The sequence below is a fragment of the Acinonyx jubatus genome, chromosome D1 (genome assembly GCF_027475565.1).
Source record: "Acinonyx jubatus isolate Ajub_Pintada_27869175 chromosome D1, VMU_Ajub_asm_v1.0, whole genome shotgun sequence".
Taxonomy (NCBI): domain Eukaryota; kingdom Metazoa; phylum Chordata; class Mammalia; order Carnivora; family Felidae; genus Acinonyx; species Acinonyx jubatus.
The window spans coordinates 57,953,319-57,981,295 of NC_069390.1; the positions used below are offsets into that span (position 1 = coordinate 57,953,319).

General features: G+C 37.9%; 1 protein-coding gene and 1 long non-coding RNA gene across 6 annotated transcripts in view; both read left to right on the forward strand.

Moving 5' to 3' along the window:
- Positions 1-27,977, forward strand: part of UVRAG (UV radiation resistance associated) — a 296,175-nt gene that overhangs the window by 192,699 nt on the left and 75,499 nt on the right. For all 5 annotated transcript variants that reach the window (XM_053203714.1, XM_027039850.2, XM_053203713.1 and 2 more), the window contains exon 13: positions 19,850-19,928. In XM_053203714.1, coding sequence (XP_053059689.1) covers positions 19,850-19,928 — 79 coding nt within the window. The remainder of the gene's footprint in view (positions 1-19,849; positions 19,929-27,977) is intronic.
- On the forward strand, positions 20,492-25,734 carry LOC128311868 (uncharacterized). Its single transcript, XR_008290507.1, has 2 exons — positions 20,492-25,058; positions 25,304-25,734. It is a non-coding gene; the product is annotated as an uncharacterized LOC128311868 (long non-coding RNA).

Below are 27,977 nucleotides of genomic sequence, written 5' to 3' on the forward strand. Positions count from 1 at the left end.
AACACGATATAAGTACCTAGTAATATATTTAATAAGAAGTGTGAAAGATCTTTATCAATAAAAACCAGAACACATTATAAAAATGACAATAAAGCATATAAAAATCCAAATAAACGATTGTACATACACACTTGCTTGGTTTAACTACATCTTATGCTACTCTGATTTGTTATACTACTGTTTGTAGTATTTTTCTTTAAAATTATTTTTGAATTTAAAATAATCTCTTAACAGTGTATTGTAAATCTACTTTTTCCCATACGCTATTATCGGATACTGTCTGCCAATAACCTGATAGAAGAGCTTGGCCTCGCAATGGCTCCCGAAAAGTTTGTGCAAATGACAATGTCAGATTTGCAGCAAAGAAATAGAAATATATTACGTGGATTTAAAACCGCAGGTTTAAAATGAAAATAGAAAACCATAACAATCAGTAGGCAAACAGGGATTGGTGGAAGTTATTTGACATTAGGAAGGATATTGTAGGGCAGGGGGATAGGGTCATGGGGATTGAAGAGTACACTTCCCATGATGAGCAGTGAGCAGTGTACAGAGTGTTGAATCATATTGTACACCTGAAACTAATATAACACTGTATGTTAATTATAGTTGGATTAAATATTAAAAGTTTAAAAAAATTTTAAGGGCATGCACATTACTGTAACCCTAGGAAAATCCAGCAGCAGTTATATAGAAGTATATCAGAAATTGGTTTGGCTAAAAATAAATAGGATGCCCAAATTTGTTGGGGAGATTGGGGGTTTTGTGTAGAAAATCATGGGAGAACTTCTTGCTGCCAGGATTCACTAAAAAGTTTCCTCTTGTAAATTAGTGAGCAAAAACATTAGCACAAAAATAGCAAATTAAAGAAAGGAAGGAAGGAAGGAATCAATCTAGACTATATAAAGGAGATTTGGGTTAAATCGTTAAAAAGAAACAGCTCAATTGAAATATCGTGAAAGGATGTTACATCAGTCAGATTCCAGTCAGGAAAGAAGAATCACTATGAGTGTATGGTATAAGGGATTTATTTATAGGACTAAGGTATTACACAATTGTGAGAGAGGCTGAAAGAGGGTCTGAAAGGGGGAGTTGGAGGATTAGAGAAAAGTTATTGACCAGCCCTTCTGAAGCTCTGCACAGGTGGACAACTCAGGCCAGGAAGTGGGAAGCAAGATCTATCCAGCTGCTCAGTGGGACCCCAAAGGAGAGCAGGTGGAGACATCTATGGAAGACCGTCCAGTCCATCTGCTAGTGGGCCTGGAGTCACAATTTGTCAGCAAGGCCTGCAGTTGGGAACAAAAGCTAGATGCAGAACGGGAGCACAAAGACCACATGGAATCTGCAGGCAGCCTTATGTGTGTCTTTTACTGCGTCTAACCGCTGTTAACTTCAGAGTATAATGACTGCTGCTCCACTTCTGCCTTCCCAACCTCATGCAAATGTATTTTTGGTTCAACTCTAGCCTGGATTTATACAGGCAGTGGTGTTATGGAATATGAATAGTCCCCATACTTTATTCTAGGAATATAAGGATTAATAATAATAACAGTAATCCAGAAAATTGTAGTAGCTTTTGCTGTAATCTATCTATCTATCTATCTATCTATCTATCTATCTATCTATCTATCTATCTTCATTCACTGTCACAAAAGCAGTATAAGAGTGATGCTGTTATTATCTTTGTTATATTGATGTGTAAACTGAGTCACAGAGAAGTCAAGAAATTTACTTTCAAGGCTACACATTGTTCTCTAGGATTAACAGCAACAACGTTTTGGCAGAATCTAGTAAATGGGGACATACTTAGGGACTGTACATACATTCTAGAGAAACTTGCTCACAGGAAGGAGGGCACATAAAGGTAAGAAATGTATCATTACTTGTACTAATGAGAAAATAGAAAAAAGTTAAACAGCCTACATATCCATCAGTAAGGGAGTGGAGAAATAAAATTTGGGATATACATGAGATGGAATACTCACTAGGACTTCAAAGGAATGCATTAGATACATATATTGACAAAAATAGCTCTCAGAAAACAATATTGAGCGAAAAAATGTAAATTGCAGAGCCATATGCATGGTTCATTATTATGTAAACATTTGTATTTTAAAAGTATAAAAAGTGATAGACACAGATGTTCACCAAATTTATAAAGCTAGTGACTTGTGGTAGACGCTATGGCAGATGCAGTTGCTTGTCTACCCACAGCCATTCTTGGGTTCCTGTTTATCAGCAAAATTCCGTTTTGTTATTCCTTTCTCTTTGTTTACTGTACAGAAGGTGGGCCCCAGAGACTAGCCATGACTGGCTTTTTACCAACCATAGTAATCCCATTCACCTCATCAGTGATTGGTTTAGACATAAAATCTGTCACAATTCTGGCCACTTCTAAGGGGTGTTTTAATGCACTAAGACAGACATGGCTAGGGTGTTAATGATATTCTATTCCTTGATCTCAGTACTTGTTTCATAAAGTATTAATTCTGTGAAAATTCAGTGGTTTTGAACTTATCTGTATATTGTACCTTAATGAAAAGTTTATATATCACATATATGTCATATATATATTATATATATGTCATATTATATATATAATTAAAATATATTTTATAGAATACATCTAAAATATATACATAATATATAAAATATATAATATATAAAATATATATTTTATATATAAAAATAAAATATATTTTATGTAATATTTAATATATATTATATATAAAATATATATTATATATACAATATATAATATATATACATAAAAATATATAATATATATAATATAATATATGACAAATGGCAGAGGACAAGAGTCCATCATCATCTACTAGACGTTGTCTCTACAAATGAAACCCAAATGTGTAGCAACCATTTTATTTACCATGAATGGGCCTAAACCACTTTTCTAAGGATGGCAGGGTAGAAAGATGGGAAAACCTGAGTCCTGTATAAAGTCACCGAGTTCCTGAGTTAGCCAATTTTAGAACTAGACTGTTTCCATTCTTCTTATTAAGACAGTTGATAAGAGTTTTCTATTACTTAATGTTGAAAGCATCCTAACTGATGTCAAAGATGGGGAAGTAGTTGGGGTTGAGGAACAAAGGAGACTCACTTTATTAGTAATGTTTTATTTAACTAAGAAAATGCAAAAATAGTATCAATTGTCAAGCCTGCTAGTGGATAGTTATTTGCTCCCCATTCTCTAATTTTAAAAAATCTTTAAAAATAAAAAGGAAGTAAAAGTGACAGATGAATTGTATAAGCATCAGGAACAAAGGTGTGGGAATGATGATTGTCATTTGAGGGATAGCTGGGAAATATTTCTTAGCAAATGAATCAAGAACCAATTTGTATTCATTTAATAAATACTAACTGGGCTTTTACTGTGTGTAAGCAACTGTGACATTCAGCTTGGGACTTATATTTGAAATCACTACGGTTATTGTTTTGGTTTTTTGCTTGTAAAGAACATCTTAATATATTGGTATGTGTCTTCAGTGTTCTATAGGATAACTTCCCATATGTCTACATTTTATTTATTTTTATTTTTTATTAAAAAAATTTTTTTTTACATTTACTTATGTTTTGAGACACATAGAGACACAGAGCACAAGTTGGGGAGGGGCAGAGGGAGAAGGAGACACAGAATCCAAAGCAGGCTCCAGGCTCTGAGCTGTCAGCACAGAGCCCAACGCAGGGCTTGAACTCACAAACCGTGAGATCATGACCTGAGCCAAAGTCAGACGCCCAACCAACTAACTGAGCCACCCAGGTGCCCCATCTGTATGTCTACATTTGAAATTAATCACTTCACTATATCCAAATTGGGTGAAAAACCTACATAACCATATTTTGCATGGTTGTATTTATTTATTTAAAGTTTTTATTTATTTTAGACACCCCCCTCCCCCCCACACACACACGCACACACACACCTGGGGGGCGGGGGTGGAGCAGAGAGAGAGAGGGAGAATCCCAGGCAGGCTTCACACTGTCAGTGCAGGCCCTGATGTGGGGCTCATGAATTCATCATGAGATCATGACCTGAGCCAAAATCAAGAGTTGGATGCTCAACTGAATGAGCCACCCAGGCACCCAGTTTTGTGTGATTTTAAAAACATGTTCGTTCTCATCATTTGCCTAAGTAAAATTCATAAAACAAATTATTGTTACCTCTGGTGGAAGAGTGATCAGAACTCTGACCCCTAAGTTATATTATTCTGTATTTGAATAGTAATTGTACTCAGTTCATAAATTATGACATCTATGTGTTTCTGGTTCTAGGATGTAATAATTTGAAGAACGCCAATTGCAGTTGAAAGTTTAGGCATACCTCAGAGAAACTGTCAGTCCAGACCACTGCAATAAAGCAAATATCATAATAAAGCAAGTCAAATGAATATTTTGGTTTCCCAGTGCATATAAAAGTTATGTTTACACTATACTGTAGTCTGTTACTTGTGCAATAGCCTTATGTTTACAAAAACAATGTATATACCTTAATTTTAAAACTTAATTGCTAGAAATGCTAACCATCATCTGACCTTTCAGTGAGTTGTAATCACTGATCACACATCACCGTAACACATATAGTAATATTGAAAAGGTTTGAAATATTACACAAATTACCCAAATGTGACACAGAGACACACAGTGAGCAAATGCTGCTGGAAAAATGGTCCAGTACACTTATTCATCACATCATTGCCACAAACCTTCAATTTGTAAAAAAACAAAGCAAACAAACAGAAACAAAAAACATAACAGTATCTGCGAAGTGCAATAAGGCAAAAGCAAAGTAGGATTAGGTGAGTATGCATCAACCTCGGTGTAAGACCTGAATTAGCTCTCCTCCTTCTCACTCTAATCTTGGTCAAGTCACTTTCCAAGCTTCAATCTGGGGAAATAGTAACAGTTTGGGGTTTGTCTGTATGTAATGGAAACCTCAAATTAACAATGACTTTAAACATATAAAATTTTATTAACACACATAAAAATCCAGGGATCGGTAATCCAGGGCTGGAATGGCAGTTCCATAAAAGCTTCAGAAAATCCAGGCTCCTTTAAGCTCTCTGCTCTGCCATTCCTAGGGTGTGGCCTTCATTGTACAAGATGGTTGTTGGAGTGTCAGTCATTACTCAACCATTAGGAAAATGAGCACTCTTTCCTCCTATAAAAACTTTCACATTCTCCAGCCTCCACAAGAGACTGAGAAATATGTTTCTTCTGAGAGGAAGGAGGTTAGAGAGGTGTGTACAGAAAGGGAACAGAGAGAACAGAGTGTAGAAAATTATCCAAGAAACAATGTGAGAAAAATTCCAATAATTGAAAGGCTTGATTTCAGATTGAAGGAGTGCACTGAGTGTCCAACCCTGTGATATGTTGAGATGCTGGAGGTAAAGTGAAGATTCTGAAAGCTTGCAAAAGGGGATAAATACATACAAAGGAATAGGAATTATAATGTCTGACTGCTCAAAGGCAGCACTGAAAACTACAAAACAGTGCAAGAGTGCCCTCAAGATACTGTGGGGAAATTTTTCCTATAATTTAGATGTGTATATCTGTCAAACTATCAATCAAATGTAAGACTAGAAAGAAGACTTTACAGACTTCAAAGTCCTTTAAAAAATCTCCCTACACACCTTTCCTAGGGAGCTCCTGGAAGACGTGCTGTATTAGTACAAGGGAATAAACCAAGTAAAAGGAACTCATCATTCAAGGAAACGGAGGGATCCAACACAGCAGAGAAACAAAGGGATCTCAGGATGATGGTGAAGGGAAATTGTAGGTCAGCTTTTCAACTGGCCTAGTGAGCAGAAAGATGAAGGACTCCAAGAAAGAGTTGAAACGAATAGAGTATCTGATATATTTAACTATATTGAGAGGGAGTTTTCCTTGCTTGCAGGGAATCCGGGAATGAATTCATGAGAGGTATACATCAATAAATTTAACAGATGAACAAACTGGATGGTTATTAAGTCCAGGAAAAGCCAAGTTTAAAAGAAGGAAGATATAAATATTGTACATTGTTTGCTTTAGCTCAAAATAATAATTCCGTGGTTATGATGCCATTATGTTGCATATTGATTTAACCAAAAACTGTGGTGTTGACCCTGTTGAGAGAATGGAAGGAAGGAGAAGTGTGGTGTTTGGGGACAAGATGGGGAAGCAACATGTAAAAGAGCTAAACCCTCATTTTCCCCAGTAGGTTGTCAGTAGATTATTCTTTAAACCATAGAATCAAGAGACAAGAATATAAGTTATTAACTACATGTATTTTGGGTAAATACCAAGGGGAAAAAGCAGCTTAAAGTGTTGAGAGTAACTGGCTCTGGGTCTAGGAATTGATGTAGAGTGAAGGTGTTAGCTAATAAGCATGTCAAGTGATGTTTTTACTATCAGGTTTGTAGAGCAATTCGACTTTTTAAACCACGTACAAATATTATTTAGATAAAAATAAACATTATTTTTTGTGTGCTTCATTTATACCAAACATTTTTATTTGTCAACCAATTTAATACAATTCAGTGAACATTTATTCAATGCCTGCTAGGTCATTGTACGAGAGAGAGGCATGTAAACATGTGATTAGAAAACAAAGCTCCCAAATTGTGGATAAATACCGATACGTCTTACGGAAGCACCATCAGTTCTGATCCGGGACTCAGGAAAGCCTAGGGTAGATAGAGGTTTTGCATTGGGCCTCAAAGGATGAGAGGAATTTGAATGGGAGATTAAATGCCAGCTGTGACCAGGGCTGTCAGGCCCCACCGTGACTGGAAAAGTAAATGTATGTAGGAAAGAAGTCTGGTAGAGCTGTGGGAGGCTGTGTTGACTTCGCTGCCTTTCCTAGACATTTCTATTAGTCATTTTTTCCCGAGGATTTACTCCTCCCTGCCCTATCACCCAGACACTCTTAATTTCAGTATGGACTCTACTGTGCTGGGTTAGGTGATAGTTCTCTCTCTGCTGGCACCCTGCCTCTTAAACTTTTGGTCTAATTTACAGAAGGATAAGGGAAGGAGGAAAAATCTTGCTTTCACCTGGCCAGATGTGGATTCCTGGCATGTAAAGATAGGAACTTTCTTCCCTGACCTCACAGGCAGCTAGCTACGGCTGTTACCTTTTTTGAGTTCCTGAGATTTAAACAGTCATTTTTGCAGTTTGGATGTAATTCTTAGAACCCTTGAGAGTGATATAGGACATATCTAATTGTTTGCAAAGAAATGTAAGAATTTCATAACTGTAAAATAACTTATTCCTGTTATTTGTCAGAAGTGCTCTTCAGAAGTAAATGGGCGTGTGTGTGTGTGTGTGTGTGTGTGTGTGTGTGTGTGTAAGAAACATCCTCCAAATTTAGCTTTGTATGCTCTGGATTTGTTTTATATTGTTGGGTCCATAAGAGGAAAGGCTGACTTAGAACTAAATAGCAGAGCTAAACCATATGTTTTATACCAAATTAGAAACAGGTGAAAGTTGTTAAAATCCGGCAAGCGCTTACAAAAGCTTTAGACTCGAGTTTGTATTAAAGGCAGGTGGTTATATGTACAATAAAAAGCAGTCACCAGCACACCAGCTTATTGATACATATGTGATTGATCTTTTTGGATAAAAACAAGGAGGAGTTAATAAATCACTGCACGTAGCTATAAAGATGTTTGGGCTTGAAAGCCCAGCCTGTAAGAGCAAATGTGGACCCTGAAGGAAATTTATGAAGCATAGATCCTTTTAGCTTTACTTAACAGCTAACATCTGACTGACCCAGGGGGACCATGGAAATTTATTGCTGGGCCATTCAAATATTTAAGCTGTTGTGTGATGTAGAACAGGTAAAGATTAGCCCAATAACAAATATGAGGCTATAAAATAAAATGAGATTTCAATGACTTGTAAGTACTTGTCAGAGGTCAGCTCTAAATGACTGGTCAGAAATGGGGAAAACTTGTTGATAATTAAAGCAGATTGATTATGACAACCTAGATGTTAGCAGTGGTTGCTGTCACACCAATGATCCTTGGAATTTCTTCCTCCTGTGAAATCCATTCTTAAATAGAATGACTTTTAGGGGCCACTAAATTGCCTTTTTGTGCTCTGAAATTGGGTCAAATGACAAGTTGAAGCAAATCCTTTTACAATTTCAGAATTGAAATAGGTCTTTCTCAAATATATTCTAAATATATGGAATTCCTAGAACTCATATTCATTTTAGAAAACGGACTTTAGTTAACTTATGTTTGTAATTTGAACTTTGACATCTAGAAAGCGGGTAGAAGTTTTTAGGCTTTATGATAAATGATCTAAAATTAACCTTTAGAACTTAAGTGGTTGACAAGTTTATGTACACAATTATTGAAAAAATCAGTTTAGTGAAATTAAATGGATATTTTTAAAAACTTACGGGTTTGTTTCCATATTTTTATCTACTTTTCTTTATATATAAATCCCCAAAGTAATAAATGTATGTAATATTGTTACTAGGACTTCAGAAGTTACATTTTGGGTTTTAACGAGGTCTGTAGTTATTGGTGTTAACAGTCTCTGCCTTTTCGACTTAGCTGTAAACCCAAAATGTTGTCATGTAAAAACTAGATTTGGCGGTTTTCAGGGTGCCGGCTTATCCAGTCTGTTGATGAATTTGGTAATAATTTGGTTCATGAACATCTGATTTGTGAGATGAAGAAGTCCCACACATTTTATAGAAGTCTTGAGTAAATGAAGTTTACAAAATAATACAGATTTACAAAATGGGTTTATTACTAGAGGGGGAGAACGGTGTAGAATTGAAAGCATAGGATTGGGAGTCCAACAGGCATGGGCTGGAATCGTAAGTCTACCACTCCATCAATACATTCATTCTCCGTCCATTCCACAAGTAAATATATTCCAGATGCTGTGCTCTAGGAACTGGGGTACAGTATTAAGACTCAGCCTCACAGTTTTCATTCTTATGAAAGAGTCAAAGGAATAATCAAGCAATTACAATTGCTACAATTAAAAGGTACTGTGTTAGCACACAGGGTTCTGTGCGAACGTAACTAATCCAAACTCTGGGCAGGGGTGAGGTGGAATAGAGTGGGATTTGGTGGTTGTCGTTGAATGTTAAGAAAGACTGTGTGACCGTGGACACCTCAGTATGCCTGTAGGACAGTTGTATTGTATGGATAATATATACTAAATCGGATACCTCATGCACAGTATATACTCAGTAAACCCAGTCCAACATCAGCATCGGTATTGATTGCTGTTGTATTGGTTGTGCTCACTGGCTCTTTTACTCTAGTGCTGGAGGGCACTGGCTCATATTAATCCACAGTAAACACCATTCTGTAACTTGAAATTTCCTTCCCACCAAAGAATTTTTCTTTTGAGCAGAGTTCAAAGCACCTTCTAAAAATAGGAATTGGCTGTCTAGGTATATTAAGGTTAAGAAAGAATGATGAAAATATTTCTGAATCCTAAAATCTTTTTTTTTTTAATTTAAAGGGCTGTATATCACTTAGATACTCATTTTTTCAATATTTAATTAATTTTTAAGATGTTTATTTGTTTATTTTGAAAGAGAGAGAGAGAGCGAGAGAGAGAGCAGGGAGGGGCAGAGAGAGGGAGAGAGAATCCCAAGTGGGCTCTATCTCATGAACTGTGAGATCATGACCTGAGCTGAAATCAAGTCGGACACTTAGCTGACTGTGCCACCTAGGCACCCCGATATTTAATTAATTTTTAAATTTATTCTTTATTCATTTATTTACAGATATTTGTCAAATACTTACTGTGGCTAAGACTTTGAGCTTAACACTTATGTCCTCAAGGAATTTATAGTCCAATAGAGAAAATAAGACTTGTGTAAGCAACTAAGATACAGAGTAGGAAGTACCAAGTGTATAAGAATATTTTGTGATTTCAGGAGGGAGAAAAATGAATAAAATATGGTATCTCCCATTGTGAGACTTAGAAATAGGTGTGGGATGGGCACCTGGGTGACTTTGTTGGTTGATCATCCAGCTCTTGATGTAGGCTCAGGTTATGATCTCCTGGTTCGTGAGATCCATATCAGGCTCTTTGCTGACAACACAGAGCCTGCTTGGGATTCTCTCTTCCCCTCTCTCTCTGCCTTGCCCCCGCTCTCACTCTCCTCTCTCAAAATAAATAAATAAGCTTAAAAAAAAAAGTGTGAGATAGGTGAGGCCAGAAAATAAGGCACAGTAATAATAATAATTGAATGCCTGCTGTATCCTAGTAACTGTGTCGGCTCTTAGATTTTTTAATTCAGTTATCACAGCAGTCCTGGAAGATTGGTATTATTAAACCCATTTTAGAGATTTGGAAACAGGTTCAGAGCAGTATGCCTAAATTCACACTCTAAGTAGCAAAGCTGGAATCTGAGCCGATGCCTCTCTGACTTCCAGAGCCTTATATCCCCCTTCTATTTTTCTCCTCCTCCTCCCCCCACCTGGAAATAGGTACTCTAATTAAATAAATAATTTTGATACAAAACATTGAGTACCTGTTATGTTCCCAGCGCTGATAAAGAAGTGGTTTACAGAGAACGTGCCATTAGGTGCACTGATGTATTTCAACAAACCTACATTATGTGCACACTTCAGGAAGTTGTCTTTAGAAATTTAAAATGGTGAATGGTCTTTCTTCCAAATCCATGTTCCAGATGGAAAAATCTTCTGGCATTACCAAGTATAGTGGGTTTATGCACCTTGCATGTTTAATTGTAGGATTTTGTGGGTTTGTTTTTTTTTTTTTTAACATTTACAGATTTTGTGGGAAACAGGTGCTGTTAAACTTGGGCAAATACAAGATGGCTGTTAATGTTGTGGAATGTGATTTTGATTTACTTGGCAGAATTTTTATTTTATAAATGACTATTAAAAAAGACATGGTTTCCATCCTTTAATTTTGTTCTGTTCACTGAAATTTGCCTGTAGACTGTTTTTCAACAGTTACCAAAAGGGTGTGGAAAAACTGGAAGGTTTCTGCAAGGAAATTGATATTGAGTTCTTTAACAGTTTCCACAACCCTGCTGCTTACCAAGTAAAAAAAAAATAGGGATTATTTTTAACCTTCTTACTGAAATTATTTGGAATTCGATTTCCCTGAAATTCCATTCTCTTTTTAGTACAGCTCTAAAGAACTATATTTAATATTGGCAAAGAAAATAATCTGATGTAAATCTTTTCATTACATGATTTCTCCTTTAAAAACCTGTGATGGCATCTTATTACCTGTCATATCAAATGTCATCTCTTTTGACTGGCATATGTGATCTCCTATTATATAATCTCTCTCCTTTTTCTCCCCCTAGAGGAGGAGGAGGAAAAATCACTCTTCTCATTCTCCCATAAAGACTTTGATCACTTCTACCCATGAATGAGTTCTACATTCTAGTATCTGTTTGCTGCTTCTCCTCTAATTTATTATCACTGTCCTTACTTCCTAGATATTTCCTCTTTGCTTTCTGAAACCCCTCTTCAATGCTTGTAATAAACTCAAGTCTTCAACCTCTCTACCATATTAGTGTGTGTATGCAACTAAGCTAAACCACTGAATAGACAACTGCTGGATACACGTAAAATAAGTGACTCTCTCCTAAAAGTTTCACTTACCCTAGAGCCTTCTTAATGGGAGACTGTTTCTTGTCTCACACTGCCCATATCTTTGGGTCTAGAGCAGGTGGTATCCTCTGTGTATCCTGATGTCAATTTAAAATCATTTCTTGGGATACCTGGGTGGCTCAGGCAGCTGAACGTCCAACTCTTGATTTCGGCTCAGGTTATGATCCCAGGGTTGTGGGATTGAGCCCCGTGTCAGGCTCCATGCTGAGTGTGGAGCTGCTTAAGATTCTCTCTCTCTCTCTCTCTCTCTCTCTCTCTCTGACTGTCTCTCTTCCTCACAGAAAAAAAAAATGCATTAAGATATATAAAAAAAATAAATCATTTCTCAGTGGCATGTACCTAGTGTTTTTGGCACTTGGAGTGGGTCATTTTTAATACTGTTTCTAAATGATAAAGTTATGTTTAGTAATGATCATGAAATGAAATAATAATAATGGCAAAAAAAGAAAAGCAGAAAATTGTCTTTGATTGAAAAAAATGTATATATTTGCTATTTTATTGAACACAGTTTTGGGGTGTTCATCTTCAAGGAACAATTTTAAAGGTTTGTATATCACTGTATCTTGTTTAAGGCCAAATGCAGTATTTTTGTATCGGAATAACCTTATCTAAAACTCTACACTGGAAAAAAGATAATGCAGAAAAAAATTACACACTGCCATCATTGTTTATTTTGAAACTACCGTTTAAACACAGGAATACATGACATGGAACAGTTTGGAGACACAAACTGTGCCCAGAACATTCTAGACCATTCAAAATGTAGGAGTGGAAATGTGTAGCTCAGTGCACTTAGCTGGGCTGACTGTATGACTGGGAGCTCTCTGAACTAACTTCCATATAGATATAATGTTTATTAGAGTGTAAATAAGGAAAATATCCCGATTTGAAACTTGCAGATACATTGAAATGAAACCGTCCCTGCAGAAATTGTTTAGAAACTAGACCAACAAAAGATTTTTTTATGGGAGGAATATTTATCATTGACAGTGTTTAGATTTTATTGGCTCCTAGTGATAATAAAATGAGGACCAATTTTTGATCTATTTTATGATCCTTTAAAAAGTCGCTACAGGGGTGCCTGGGTGGCTCAGTCAGTTGAGTGTCTGACTCAGCTCAGTCATGATCTCACAGTTCGTGAGTTCGAGCCACACGTCGGGCTCTGTGCTGTCATCACGGAGCCCGCTTAGGATCTTCTGTCCTCCTGTCTCTCTGCCCCTCCCCCACTGGCGTGCATGCACGCGTGCTCCCTCTCTCTCTATCCCAAAAATAAAATGTCACTACATATATTATACCCCTTTATAGACTGCCCCCCCCCCCATCCTGCCCTTGATAGGCCACTACCTTTACTCTTCTACCTTAGTAGCTCCTTACTCATAGCTTCTCTCTTGTCAGTATCCCACATGCCCCTATCTCATCGCTCTTACCTCTAATCCACTTAGCTGCTAGGGAAAAAATCAAACAATTGGGAAGATTGGTTAGCACTTTGTATTCATGTTCATCCATCTCAGTTGCTCTACTTCATCCTAGATACCTGGTTCTCCTGCCACATGACCACAGCAAACCCTCTCTCCTTTTTCCCCGTTGCCAGTTTTCCCTTTCATTCCTGATAAATTGCCTCATTTCTGCTTTCACAGAGAAAATAGAAACCATCAAATCGGAATAACTCAGCTTCTCACCAAAACGCCTCAGAACCTTTTATTATCAGTAAAAAAAAGTTTTAAATTAAAAAAAAAAAACAAAGAAATAAATTGACATTTGAACTTACATAAAAGAAGCTTTTATTGTCATCTCCATCATCCTCAGAATGCCCTCTACTTCCTCGATCCTTCAGCTGCACCCTCTGGAAATGCATCTGTCTAATCAACAAGCTCTCCCATATCTTCAGGCTCTTACAGCGCAGCCCACTTCTTGCTGCACCTGAATTTTCACTGAGGACTCCACTTTTTCTGTAGCCTTTTCACTGGTAATTATCCATTTTCTTATATGCTGGGTATTCAGATTGAGGAGGTGAGGTCAGGGTGTTCTTGCTTCTCATTGCTTTTTCTGGATTCTTACTTCTCTATTCTGTCGGTAAAGTAAACATCCAAGAACACTTCTCCTTTGAGACATATGCCCTTCAACTACGCCACTCTGTCCCCTACCCATCTCTCAATTACAGTGCCCTTACTCTTCTATTTTGGCAACTGAGAAACAGAGGAGACAGAGAACACAGGAAAGAGAAACACTCTCTTTATTCAAAGTATTGCTATTATAAGTCACTTAACACCCAAGTGGATGAGCCATCGAACACCCGGCTCTCTCATTTTCTTGATCTTTGTCACCAATGAACTCTTGCATTTCATTGTTTTCATTTACTCCCATGGTTCACTCCAAATCACGTCATCATTTCAGTTCACGTCCCAAATCTGATTCAGGCATCTTGCTCTCTGATGACTACTTCCTGTCCTTCAGCTCATTGGTTCAGCCACTTGTTCATCGCTCCTCTTGGCGACCTTCAGACCCTGGCTCCTTTTTTCCAGTTTAGATATTATGGCCCATTATTTTAGTAACACTTTTGTCTTGCTCCCTGTTACTTTTTGTCATCTTTACAGCCCTGCCGTCCATTTTCTCTGTACTTGCCGCATCCAAGCAGATGTCTAGAGAAAGTCACACGATGGCACCGTTATAAACTCATGATTAATTACCACTTCTGGATTTCCAGTAGTGCTCAGCAGTTCTGTTACATTTCTTTATTCAAGTTCTTCTACCATGTGATCAACCTTCCATTTGGTTCGGCCAAACAGACATTAAGAGTTAACGCATGATCCCTCCCTCTCCATCACTCTTCACTTCAAGCCATCACCAAATCTTTATGATTTTATTTCCTAAAAGCCTTCCAAATTAGTCTCATTGTTGCCATATCTAGTACTGTTGCCTTCGTCCAAGCAACCATGATCGTTCACCTACATTACCGCAACAAGCTGGTCTCACCTTCTCCAAACCTCATGAGATGGAGAAAACCACGTGAGCAAAATAAGGCTGCACATAAGTCAGGCAGACAGGTCAGATCACTTAGGCCCCGAAAGCTGAGGAGAGGAGTGGAAATTGAAGACAATGATTAGGAAGCAGGGCTGAGAAGTGACGTGATAAAAAGGTTGTACTTATGGGGCACCTGGGTGGTTCAGTTAGTTAAGTGTTCAACTCTTGGTTTTGGCTCAGGTCATAATCTCACAGTTTGTGGGTTTGAGCACAAGAGTTTGTGAGTTTGAGCCCCACGTCGGGCTCTGCGCTGACAGTGTGGAGCCTGCTTGGGATTTTCTTTCTCTCCTTCTCTCTCTGCCCCTCCCCTCTCGCTCTTTCTCAAAAATAAATAAATAAACTTAAAGGAAAGAATAAGGTTGTACTTAAATGGGTAAAGAATAATACTGGCTTCTAGTGAGTAGACAGGAACGCTGTTAAAACATCCTACAACGCACGCAACAACAAAGAGTTTTCCAGAGTGGCAGTGGAATGGAGAGATAAGAATGTTTCATAGGAAAAATGATTTGTTGACTTGGTGAATCATCGCAGGTATAAAAGACAAAGAAGGTGGGTAAAAATTAAATGTCATTCTAAGCCTGAGTAACCGGGAAGAGTGATGGTAGAAAAGTAATCTGGACAGGAAAAAGCATGTTAGTTTGAAGTAAAGTTATGGCCTCAAAACATACTGAGTATGTATTGTCACATGTTCTACAAATGCATTGAGCAAAAGTGATCTTAATATGCACAGTAAAAAATTTGAATTGACTATAGCCATATCCTCATCCCCAGTTGAGATTTAAAGCACGCTCTTTTGCCTGGATTTTTACTGTAGTGGATCTCCATGTTTCTTTTCTTGCTCCCCTGCAGTTTATTCTCACAGAGTAGCTGGAATGTCCATGACTAGAATTTGATGTGGGACTTTGAAAGTGAAGGCAGGAAACTATCACCAATTGGGAGTCCTTTATAAAAATGTCTAGGTTGGGGAGTAGAGGGTAGTGCTTATAACAGTTGTATCTTTTTTTTTTTTTTTTTTTTACTTTTATTTATTTTTGAGAGAGAGAGAGACAGAGACAGAGCACAAGTGAGGGAGGGGCAGAGAGAGAGAGAGACAAAGATTCCAAAGCAGGCTCCAGGCTCTGAGCTGTCAGCACAGAGCCCGACACAGGGCTCAAACCCACAAACCATGAGATCATGACCTGAGCTGAAGTTGGACACTTACTTAACCGACTGAGCCACCCAGGCGCCCCACATTTGTGTCTTTTTAAAGAATGATTCAAAATCACTTTCTTTCACAATTTTTTTCTAAATTCTGTGAGATTCTTTGTGTATACATGCATACACAGCACATATAAAGACCATACATGTGAATCTTTTTCTTTTCATTCCATTTACTTGCACTTCAGTAGATCTACTTTGTAGCCTTAGCTATTGCCCATCATGATGACTCTTTGGCATTATATTTTCATAGCTCCTGAAGGAAGGATGAAGTTATATTAAGTGTATTTACTTTTGCGTATTCAATATTATAGAATCTTGGAGATGAAGGAGGTGTATTTCATCCAGTCTAATGAGTCACCCAGTGTTTGATCCGTCCTCCCTTGTCAATTTCTAGGGCTGCTATGACAAATTATCCCAGACCTGCTGGCTTAAAACAGGAGAAAGTTACTCTCTCATAGGTCTGGAGGCCAGAATTCCAAAAGTAAGGTGTCAGCAAGGTTACACTCCCTTCAAAGGCTCTAGGGGAGAGTCTTTCCTTGCCTTTTCCAGCTTCTAGTGGCTCCAGGTATTCCTTGGCCTGTGGCCGTGTAACTAATTTCTGCCTCCATCTTCATATGACCACCTTCTCTGTGTCTCTTCCTCCGCGTGTCCCTTGTACAGACATTTATTGGCTATAGGGCCCGACCAGATAATTGAGGATGTTGTCATCTTAGAATCCTTAACTTAATTGCAGCCCTTTTTCCAAATCACATTCACAGGATTTGGATATGGACATACTTTTGGGGGGCCACCATGCAGCCTGTTAGGCCCTCTGAGTATATGTCCGTTATTTGTTGCCCAGCTCCTAACTGGCTGCCTCTACCCAAGATCTTTTGGATTTTGACTAACTCTGGGCTGAAGTCAGTTTTCCTGTAACTTTTACCACTGACTTCAGTTCTCCCCGTCTGAAACCATGAGAACAAAAACATCTCTTTTTCTCTCAGAAAGCCCTTCATTTGTTTTCTCAGAGACTTCTCTGCTCCAGACTGAACACCTCTGGTTCCTTTAGCCATTTGTCTCAGAACCATAGCTCGCATTCTCTTAATTATCTTGGTTGTGCTGCTTCTCTGAAGCACTCAGAGGTGAGTAGAAAGAATACTGAATTTATCGTTGAAGACCTAATACTCAGGTCATGTCTCTTCCGCTAAGTAGATGATCAAGGCAAATCAGTTTTCTTTTAAATAGCAAAAACACTGGACCACTCTACTTCACTGCATGCTTTTTATAGTCAAATGAGATTGTTGCAAAACCTATAAGAAAGTTGCAAATTATTTATCCACATGCTTATATTAAAAAAACAAAAACAAAGCCGACATTAACTCCCAGAACTGAACACAGATCTCTCAGTATAGTCTGAACCAGTCTGAACCAGTATTGGCCAATAGCACGTTTCCTAATAATCTGCTTTGTTTCTGTTAATACAACCTGGGATCACAATAGCTTTTTGGTAGTCATGCCATGGCTCTTTGTTCATACTGAAATTACTGTGTACTCAAGAGCTCCAAATCATCTCCACACATAATCTATTTACGCTTTCTAATTCATTGATACATACCTTGTAGAGTCAGTGAATTTTTCGAACAGCTTGGAAATACAGTTGAATTTGCAATGTATTTCATATCGATCATTTTAGTTGCCTTTTCTGTAAGTTTTATAATAGGAAATATAAAGTTCTTCCTCCAGTTATTTAATGTAATAACCCCCCTTTAATGAATCCTATTTTTGACGCTAAGGACATTTTTCTAGTTGTACTTGAATGACCACATTCTTATCTAAACCTTCTACAGTTGCTAATGTGATTCTCTGTCTATATTGAATGAAGATGCCTTTGATTTGTATCTTCCGTCCTGATGGTAATAGGTTTTACCCATTAAAATGGATTTCGTTTTTCTAGATTACTTAATAGATCTATAAATCTGTGTACTTTTGCAAAGTGAGATGAATGTGTAGTAATTATAAGCTGCTATACTGTTCAACTTGAAGTGACCTCTTAAGAATTTGAAAGCAATATAAGATGTGAACTCTGTCCTCATGTTTGATCTGTCTTACAATGGCACTGTTTGACCTTGGGCTTCAGTTACTCTTCAGATTTGTTTTAATGTTACGTGCACACCTTGTGACTTTCTATAAAGAAGTCCCAATGAAGTGATAAAGTTGATGTTGTGAGATCCATTTTGTAGGGATTTGGAGACCTGGTTTTCAATGATACTTATTTCAGTGTCCTCTTCTAACATTTGAAATAGTTTCTGTATTTATAAATTGAAAGTAGAGATACACGTAGGCTTGGAGAGCTGTGCAGATAGCCTTATAGAATAACAACTACATAGTACAGTGCTTTGGAACTCTAGGAGATTCCTTCCAGAGGGCCCCCATGGTGTTATGTCTTTGCAGTTAGGTAGTTCCTTTGCAAGCTTCCTCATACAAATTTGGATGGTTCCCAGATGCACTGTGAAAGCCTGATGTTGCACTTTTGTTTATCCTGAATTTGCTGTCATTTTTATGTATCTCCATTTAGGGCCACACCACATTCCTAGTTTATTTTTTACTGCTTCAATAAATACAGAGCTGTATGTTCTTAATGGATGTATGAAGCATTTGGTGTTCCCTTACTAGAGAATAAAGACAGTTCATGACCTTGCTCATTCCCCAGTGCCTATAATTTAATTTTTTTTAAATGTTTATTTATTTTTGAGAGAGAGAGAGACAGAGCATGAGCAGGGGAGGAGGAGAGAGAGAGGGAGACACAGAATCCAAAGCAGGCTCCAGGCTCCAAGCTGTCAGCAGAGCCCGATGGCGGGGCTTGAACTCGCGAATCGCGAGATCATGACCTGAGCCAAAGTCAGACGCTTAACTGACTGAGCCACCCAGGAGCCCTGTCAGTGCCTATAATTTTATAGCACAACAAATTTACCTTTTAGAAACTGTATGTAATCAACAACTCTCAAGAATTTAATATAAAGATTTTTTAATTCTGTTTCATTTATATTTTCTAGAAAACAATATCCAGCAAACTTTATGGAATGTACCTTTCCTCGGGCAATTGAAATTGAGAATATCCACTAATTGTTACCTTCCATTCATTTCAGTAGGATTATTTTATTTTTGAGAATAATCATATATTGCCAAACTCAGGAAGGTGAAGTTTTTCTTCTTGACCCTAAGTCGTGATTGATCTGGATTTGTGTATTTACTTCCGAGGGAAAAAAATGTATGCTTAGTTTTGAGAATATAACCTTTTCTTCTTCATTTGCAGGGATAGGAAAAAGGAAATGGGGAAACTTATTCTCTAAAATAACTCATCATCTTGATAAAGATCCACAGATCTCATGCCTTTGTTATTTCAGTAAGTCAGGTTAAAGTCTTAGGAGAGCTCTGTGGCATGAGTATATTGCTTTGGAGAAGTAACACCCAAATAGCCACCCATGTGGGTGTGAATGAATTTTTGGTGAATTTTCACTTCTATTAGTACTGTCGATTTGACTGGCCACCTTTCAAGAAGCAGAAATCTTATATATTGCTTTCAAGTCTGATTTTTTCCCCTTAATCTTCTTTTCCCATATAGTAGAAGCTGAGATGTCAGATCCAATGTATTAGAGGAAAAAATTTGTAGGATCTTAATTTTGGCATGGTAAATTTGTGATATGTAAATATGAAACACAGTGGCCTCAACTCCTTGGGGTTAGTGGGTCACTTTTTTATATATTAGTCCCTTATTGCATGATCTACTCAGTTTTTTGTTTTTTTAAACAAAGCAACCATTGATCTGATTTGACTAATTATGAAGATAATAAGGTAATAGATTGCAACACCTATAAGGAATTTAGTTCAAGTCTTCAGATACTTATGCCTTATTCAAGGAACTTCTACCTTTGTCAATAACTTGGAGGTTGTTTTACTCAAACTTTGGAAAAGATCTGATCCTGCTTAATTTTTTTTTTTTTTTTTTTTTTTTTTAGGTTTCCATTATATCCAAAAGGAGGGGAGAAGTTACAATTTGATTATGGTGTCTATCTTCTGAACAAAAATATAGCACAGGTAAGTAAGTAACTTCTGTCCTTCTCTACTTCTCATATACAACCGACTTCTTGGATTGCTAACCTTCTTTCTTTATAAATAAGTACTACAGTTCACTGTTTTATTTAAGCAGTTACAGTGATAACGCAAAATTCTTTTTTGGCCACAGTTTTATTTTATGTCATTCTAAATACTACTGAGAAGCAGTGGGTACAAATTGAAATCCTCCTACTAAACTCAGAAGCCCTTTACTGAGTTGTTACCTGCTGGTACACTATACTTGAATGTGTGGGTTTATATCTTTTTGCCTCTGTACCTTTGCACATAGCTTTCTTCTCTTAGATCACTTTCTTCTCTTAGACCACTTTTAGGGACTCATTTTTCATTGGGAGTTGTTTATGGAGTTAAGTTTTAGTGCCTTTGGCCAGTCTTCAATGGTCTCCTCACCTTACTATGCAGGAACCAAAAAGAAAGACCAACCATGTGGTCCTTCCAACCCATCTGGGGCTTTTGGGGCTCTCTTAACATCAGGCCAGTTAGTACCTCATTTAAATAATGTCTTTCCATATGCTATAGAAAGACTAACAGATGCTTCAGTCTGCATTTTTCTGAAAGAAATGCACAACATTTCTTTGGCATACTTGACTAAACTTCACGAGGTAGACGTTCCATAAATTTTCCAGTTGTAAAGGAAGATTACCTTCAGTGCTTTGTTTTTATTTGGACATCCTTCCAATTAGAATATCCTATGGATCAGTATCCACGGTTTGGCTGTCACTTAAAGGCATTATCAGCTGTATCCTCAGACTTTTTTTTTTAAGTAAGCAACAAGGTTTGTGATGGATTTGTTTTAAAAGGTTGCCTTTTATCCATATGAATCTAAAGACTCAATGAACAGTTCCCTTATTCATTCCTGACAGATCTAGAATCATTCCTCCATATGGTGTCATCTTTGCCTTTCTTCCCCTCATTCAGTATCAGTTTAGTGGTTTTTTTTTTTAATTTTTTATTTAGATTCCTACCCTTTTCTGATAATGGATCAAATTTCTAGTTTGCAGTCCTCAGTTAATCATTTTCTTCATAAGCTCATACTCATTGCCCTCTCAGCCATACCGCTTTATTATTATTGCTGTTTCGGCCCATTCTTTACTCCAGGTAGGCAGCCTTGCTCACAGTCTCTGGCCTGTGACTCATCTTTCCATGTGCTATTCTTCCCTCACCTGATGCGTTCCCTCTCTCCATTTTTGGATACTAACGTATCTTAGTCTAAGACATGGGACTTCAGGAGTGCCTGGCTGGCTCAGTTGGTGGAGCATGCGACTCTTGATCTCGGGTCATGAGTTCAAGTCCCACATGGGCATGAACCCTACTTAAAAAAAAAAAAAAAAAAAAAAATAGCACTTTAATTCCAAGGCTGTTTTATGCTACTGATTATAGTCATTATACTATGAAAAAAGCAATGCTTAGACAGAACTGGTCAGAAGTGGCCTAAGAGTGCATTAAGGAAGAAGAGGTCTAAGTAAATTAGAGGGTACCTCCAGGTGAAGTCAGCCATGTGGAAAGGGGCACATGGATACTAGAGTCCAGAGTCTGGGGGTCAGAATGCCAGGAAGGTTGGTAGAACTAAGTTTTGGTCTGAATTCAGAGGTCACTCTCTCTTTGATGTGTTTTCTGTTTCTTGCTCTAAGTACCTACACCCTAAGGTCCAACGTCTGTTGGAAGATTCCAGGTGAAACGTACTCCTGGATTTCCTCATAAATCTCACCTGCAGACACACACACACACACACACACACACACACACACACACACACGTGCACACGTACATACCCATGCAAGCATACGCACATTTAATTACTTCTCTGGGCCCAATAGGAATGCCTATAGATGGTATAAAGAGGTGTTAGGAATAGCCCAATTTACTTTGACAAAGTTGGAGGCTGACTGTATACAGTGGAAAATTTGGGAAAGTCAGCCCTTTATCTCAGACTCTCATCCCTAGTCCTGTTCAGTCCTCACTTTGGAGCACTTCTCAGGAAGCCTCTGATTTTACTCTTAAGTGAACTGAGTCCACAAGCATGCTGAACTAGCTTTATTCATCTGTTTAAAATATGGGTTACTTCCAGTTATTTTGTATCCTCTGCCATTTAATAGTCTTGTTGAAAATTTGAGAGATTACACTATGTGTGCATTTAAGATTGACACGTTAATTACTTTAAATCCAGAGAGAGAAGGCATCTTGCTCTCTGATGTTTTTTCTTCACTGTTGTGGCAGTTTTAAAAGGAGACGACAATACGCTTTTTGTAAACATTTTCTTAGGTTTCAGAGTGCATTCAGGAAGCCTCTTCTGACAATTTAGAAAGAAACTTTTAGCAAATTTGTGACCTTTAACCTTTTTTTGGTTCAACTCTATGTGTTTCATCTTTAACTGTTTCTCTGAGAATGTTTCATTTTGTCTTTGGCTTTAATGCCATCATTTTGTTACGTTTCAATTTGTAACAAATCAAAGGGCCATTAATTAGTTTGGCCCCTAACCATGTATTCTATCAGTAAAATATTGCCACCTTTTTAAAGATTTCTTTTTCTTTACATGCATTCTAATACATGTTGTCAAAGGAGAGTTTGTCTTCTCAGCCAGCCTCATTTATACCCCATCTCTAGAGATGTGAACAAATCATACTGTTAAAATGGCCCCACCTCAGTAATTTATAAGCCACGTTAGTGGAGGTGGATGAAAGCATTGGCATATGTTAAAGTGCCAGAGAAAAAGGAGTGAAGTCATTTAATACTGCATCCATAACTTGGTTGAGGATTTGAATAGTCAATAGGACCTTTCATCACAACCAGAAGTAGTAGTAAAATCACTTTTTTGGTAGAGGAAATGACAGAATTTAGTAATATTTGTTACTTCAGTATTTGGGATCAGTCCAGCCCGTTTTGAAAGCACAAGCTTAGAAAGACAGGCCTTCAAATAGAAATCCTCAAGTGTTGTTTGAATTGCTGAGAGGATTGGTATGGCCTGTTTGCCCTCTTCCTGTCATTGCGGTCTAAAGGTATGTGTGTGTGTTCTGTGCTGGGCTTTGAAAGTGAATAAAGCAAAATGTCTTGGTTTTAGTACCATTTAGTAATATTTTTCACGTGTCAGCCCCTTTGTCTGGAAATAGCTTCCTTTGTTGGTTAATGTGTAACCCTGTAGGAACAGGCCTGGCAAAATTCAAGCACAGTATAATCATCATTAGTTAAAAAGAAACAGGTTCTGGGGCCCCTGGGTGGCTCAGTCAGTTGAGCGTCCAACTCTTCATATCAACTCAGGTCATGATCCCAGAGTCGTGGGATCAAGTCCTTTGTTGGGCTCCTTGCTGAGTATGGAGCCTGCTTAAGATTCTCTCTGTCCCCCTCTGCCCCTCTCCCCTGTTGCATGTGCTTTGTCTCTCCCTCTCTCTCTCTTTCTCTCTCTCTTTGTCTCTAAAAATAATTAATAAAATAAAATAAATAAAATAAAATAAAATAAAATAAAATAAAATAAAATACCAGGTTCTGCCATAATTGTCAGTGAGTTTATAAGTACATTGTGTTAGAATTTGTGTATAGCACAGTAGTTTGCTTTCAGTTTCCAGAACATAAACAGTAGTAAATAAAAAAGTTACAATGCTTTTGCCTTAAATTAATGGAGAGTTTTATAGTTTGAAACACACACACACACACACACACACACACACACACACACACACACATGACCCTCATTATCGCCCTACGAAATGAAAAGGGCAGCTAATGTTAAATGAGTTTGAAGACAGTATGGCTGTTGACATCTGTCACTCCGGTTAGGATCACATATTCCGACAGGTGTGTCAGAGATTCCCTTACTTCCATATACTTCATTGTTCTGTGTACAGTTGACCCTTAAACAACATGGATGTGAACCATGAGGGTCCACTTACATATGGATTTTTTTCAGTAAGGACAGTAGAATATGTGTTAATCAACTGCTTATGTTATTGGTAAGCCTTCCAGTCGATAGTAGGCTATTAGTAGTTAAGTTTTGGGGAATCAAAAGGTAGATGCATTTTTCAACTGTGTGGGCAGTCGGCATCCCTGACCCCTGCCTTGTTCAGTGGTCAACTGTATTTCTATCCTAAAAGTGCACACAGAATCAAAGAAGGCGACATTCTCAGATAGAAAAGGGACTGAATGTTCATTGAGTAGAGGCAATTGTTTTGTACATTATGATATTTCTATTAGTAAGCCCAATGCTTGAAACACTATAAAGTCTCAAAAGATGTTGACTGACTGAATGAATGAATGGTGATACAGCATCATCACACAGTTAAGAAACTGAGATCCAGAAAAATCATGACTTCCTTAAGATCGATGAATTGATTCAACAAGTATTTTGTCACACTTTTACCGTGTACTGTATATTCTGAGTCTCAACTGAGAGAGCAGTGCATGAGACATACAAGATCCCTGCCTCATAAATAAGCCAGACACAAAAGCACAAATATTGTATGGTTCCACTTACATGAATTATCTGGAATAGGCAAGTGCATAGAGACAGAATGCATAGAGACCAGGAGCGGCAGGTTGGGGGGAGGGGGGGAATGGGAGTTATTACTTAGTGGCTACAGTTTCTATTTGGGGTGATGAAAAAATTTTGGATGAAGATGGTGTTGGTAGTTACAGAACATTGTGAATGTAATTATAATGAGCCTATGTTATACACCTAAAAATGGTTAAAATGACACATTTTACTCAGTATATTTTACCACAGTTTTAAAAATTAATATATTAAAAACCGTTGAATTATATCCTTCAGATGGGTGAATTATATATCACAATAAAGCTATTTTTAAAAAAGAAAGGAACCTATGTCATTAAACTTACAAGCTAATAGAAAGAGACAGACAGTAAACAAAATAATTTTAGATTGTGGTTAAGTGCTGTAACCGAAACCAATTAGGCAATATAATGGGAAGTACCTGGAAAGGGACTTGCTCTAGATAATGTTGTCAAATAAGCCTTACTGAGAAAGTGATACTGAGCTAAGACATGCAGTTGACAAGGAATCAGACATGCAAAGAGCTAGGAAACAGTGGAGCAGTTTGTGCAGAAGCCCTGATGTAGGCAAGAGCTTGTTGTTTTTAAAGAAAGGTAGAGGGGCGCCTGGGTGGCTCAGTCGGTTGAGCGGCCGACTTCAGCTCAGGTCATGATCTCACGGTCCGTGAGTTTGAGCCCCGCGTCGGGCTCTGTGCTGACAGCTCAGAGCCTGGAGCCCGTTTCAGATTCTGTGTCTTCCTCTCTCTCTGACCCTCCCCTGCTCATGCTCTGTCTCTCTCTGTCTCAAAAATAAATAAACGTTAAAAAAAAAAAATTAAAAAAAAAAAAAAAGAAGAAAGGTAGATAGCCAATGTGATACGAGTATAGTAAATAAGGGGAGAGGTAGCCAGGAAGCATATCATATAAGGCCTTAGAGATTATAAAGAGTTTCAGTTTTGTCTTAATATAAGGGGAAGCCATTGAATAATTTAAGTAGGAAAGGGACTTGATTTGATTTATTTTTTCAAAGGTTGCCCTAGCTGCTATCAAGGATTATGGAGAGCTAGAATAGTAGTAAGTTACCACTGGGGTGCCTGGATGGCTCAGTCGGTTAGGTGTCAGACTCTAGCTTGAGTCATGATCTCACGACTTGTGGGTTTGAGCCCCATATTGGGCGGTGCAGAGCCTACTTGGGCTCCTCTCTCTCTCTCTCTCTCTCTCTCTCTCTCTCTCTCTCTGCCCCTTCCCTGTTCATGCTCTCTCTCTCAAAATAAATAAATAAACTTGAAAAGAGAGAGAGAGAGAGAGAGAGAGAGAGAGAGAGAAAGAGAGAGAGAAGTAAGTTACTACTTAGAGGGCTATTTCAAAAGACCTGATGAGGGTTGGTGGTAGTTTGGACTGGGATAGTAGGGATAGAGATGGAGAGAATTGAACAGTTTTAAAATATATGATGGGTGGTGCTAAACATCAGTAATCATCAGGGAAATGCAAATCAAAACTACAATGAGATATCACCTCACTATTATCAAAAAGACAAGAATTAGCAAATGTTGGTGAGGATATGGAGAAAATGAAACCCTTGTGCACTGTTGGCAGAAATGTAAACTGGTGCAGCCAGAATGGAAAACAATATGGAGGTTCCTCAAAAAATTCAAAGTAGAACTACCATATAATCTAGCAATTCCACTGTGGGTCACTAACCAAGGGAAATTTACCTTACCTTCATTTAAATATTCATTGTAGCATTATTTACAGCCAAGACATGAAAACAACCTAAATGTCCATCGGGGGATGAATGGATAAAGAAAATGTAGTATGTGTTCACACACACCACACTCCGGAAAATTATTCAGACATTAATAAAAGAAAGAAATCGTGCCATTTGCAACAAGTGGATGGACCTTGAGGGCATTGTGCTAAGTGAAACAAGTCAGGTAGAGAAAGACAAATACCAAAGGATCTCATTTATATGTGGAACCTTTTTTTTTTTTTTAATTTTTTAATGCTTATTTTTGAGAGAGACACAGAGTGTGAGTAGGGGAGGGACAGAGAGAGAGGGAGACACAGAATCTGAAGTAGGCTCCAAACTCTGAACTGTCAGCACAGAGCTCAATGTGGGGCTTGAACTCACGAATGTGAGATCATGACCTGAGCTGAAGTCAGATGCTTAACTGACTGAGCCACCCAGGCGTGCCTATGTGGAATCTTCAAACAAAGATCAGACTCTGGTACAGAGAATGTTTGCTGGTTGCCAGAGGTATGGGGCGGGGGAGGGGGCGGGTGGTGGTTTAAGAGGTAGGTAAAATGACTGAAAATGGTCAAAAGGTAAAACTTCTAGTTATAAATCCTGGGGATATAAGCATGGTGACCATAGCTAATAATACTCTATTATATATTTAAAATTGCTAAGAAAGTACAAATCTTTCTTGACTTATGATTGGCCTATGTCCTGATTAAACTCATTGTAAGTTGAAAATACCATGCTGAAAACTTATTTAATACACCTAACCTACTGAATGTCATAGCTTAGCCCAGCCTACCTTAAATGTGCTCAGAACACTTACATTAGCCTACAGTTGGGCAAAATCATCTCATACAAAGCCCATTTTGTAATAAAGTATTGAATATTTCATGCAATTATTGAAGACTGAAAGAGACAAACAGAATGGTTGTATGGGGACAAAATGGTTGTAAGTGTATCAGTTGTGCTCTGTGCCACTGCCCAGCATCGTGAGAGAGGATCGTATCACAAGCCTGGGAAGAGATCAAAATTCAGACTTAGAACCATGGTTTCTAATGAATGTGCATCACTTTCACACTATCCATGACCCACACCATAGAAAAATCATAAGTCAAACCATTGTAAGTCAGAGACTGTCCATGCATCTTAAAAGTTCTCACCCTAAGAAGAAAAATGTGTAACTGTATTGTGATGGATGACTAGACTAATTGTGATGGTAATTTTGCAGTATTACATCTATCAAATCATTATGTTGTACACGTGAGACTAATAGAATATTTTATGTCAATTATATCTTAATAAAAAGTAATAAATCATGTCATGGGAGATGAGCTAATGGATTGAATGTGGGAATTGAGGGAAAAGGACTAATCAAGAGGGACTGCTAGGGTTCGTGTATGAGCAACTGGATGCATGAAAATGCCATTTATTGAGATAGGGAGGAGTCTACGAGATGGGGCTAGGGAAACCAAAAGTTCTGCTTTGGAATTGTTAAGTTTGAGTTATCCTCCAGAAATCCAAGTAGATTCATCAAGTAGGCAACAGGGTATTTGGGGCCAGAACTCGGGGCGGGGAGGCCAGTAGTGGAGATAAAAATTTGGAAGTCATCAATATAAAGATGATATTTAAATCCATGGAACCAGATAATATCAAGCAGGAAGAGAATGCAGAGCTCAAAAGAGAGAGACCCAAGTATGGACAGAAACACAGAATGGGATTTGGTTCTGGGAAATCACATTTAGAAGTTGGGTGGAGGAGGAAGCAGTAGCAAAGACTAAGGGGAATGACTAATC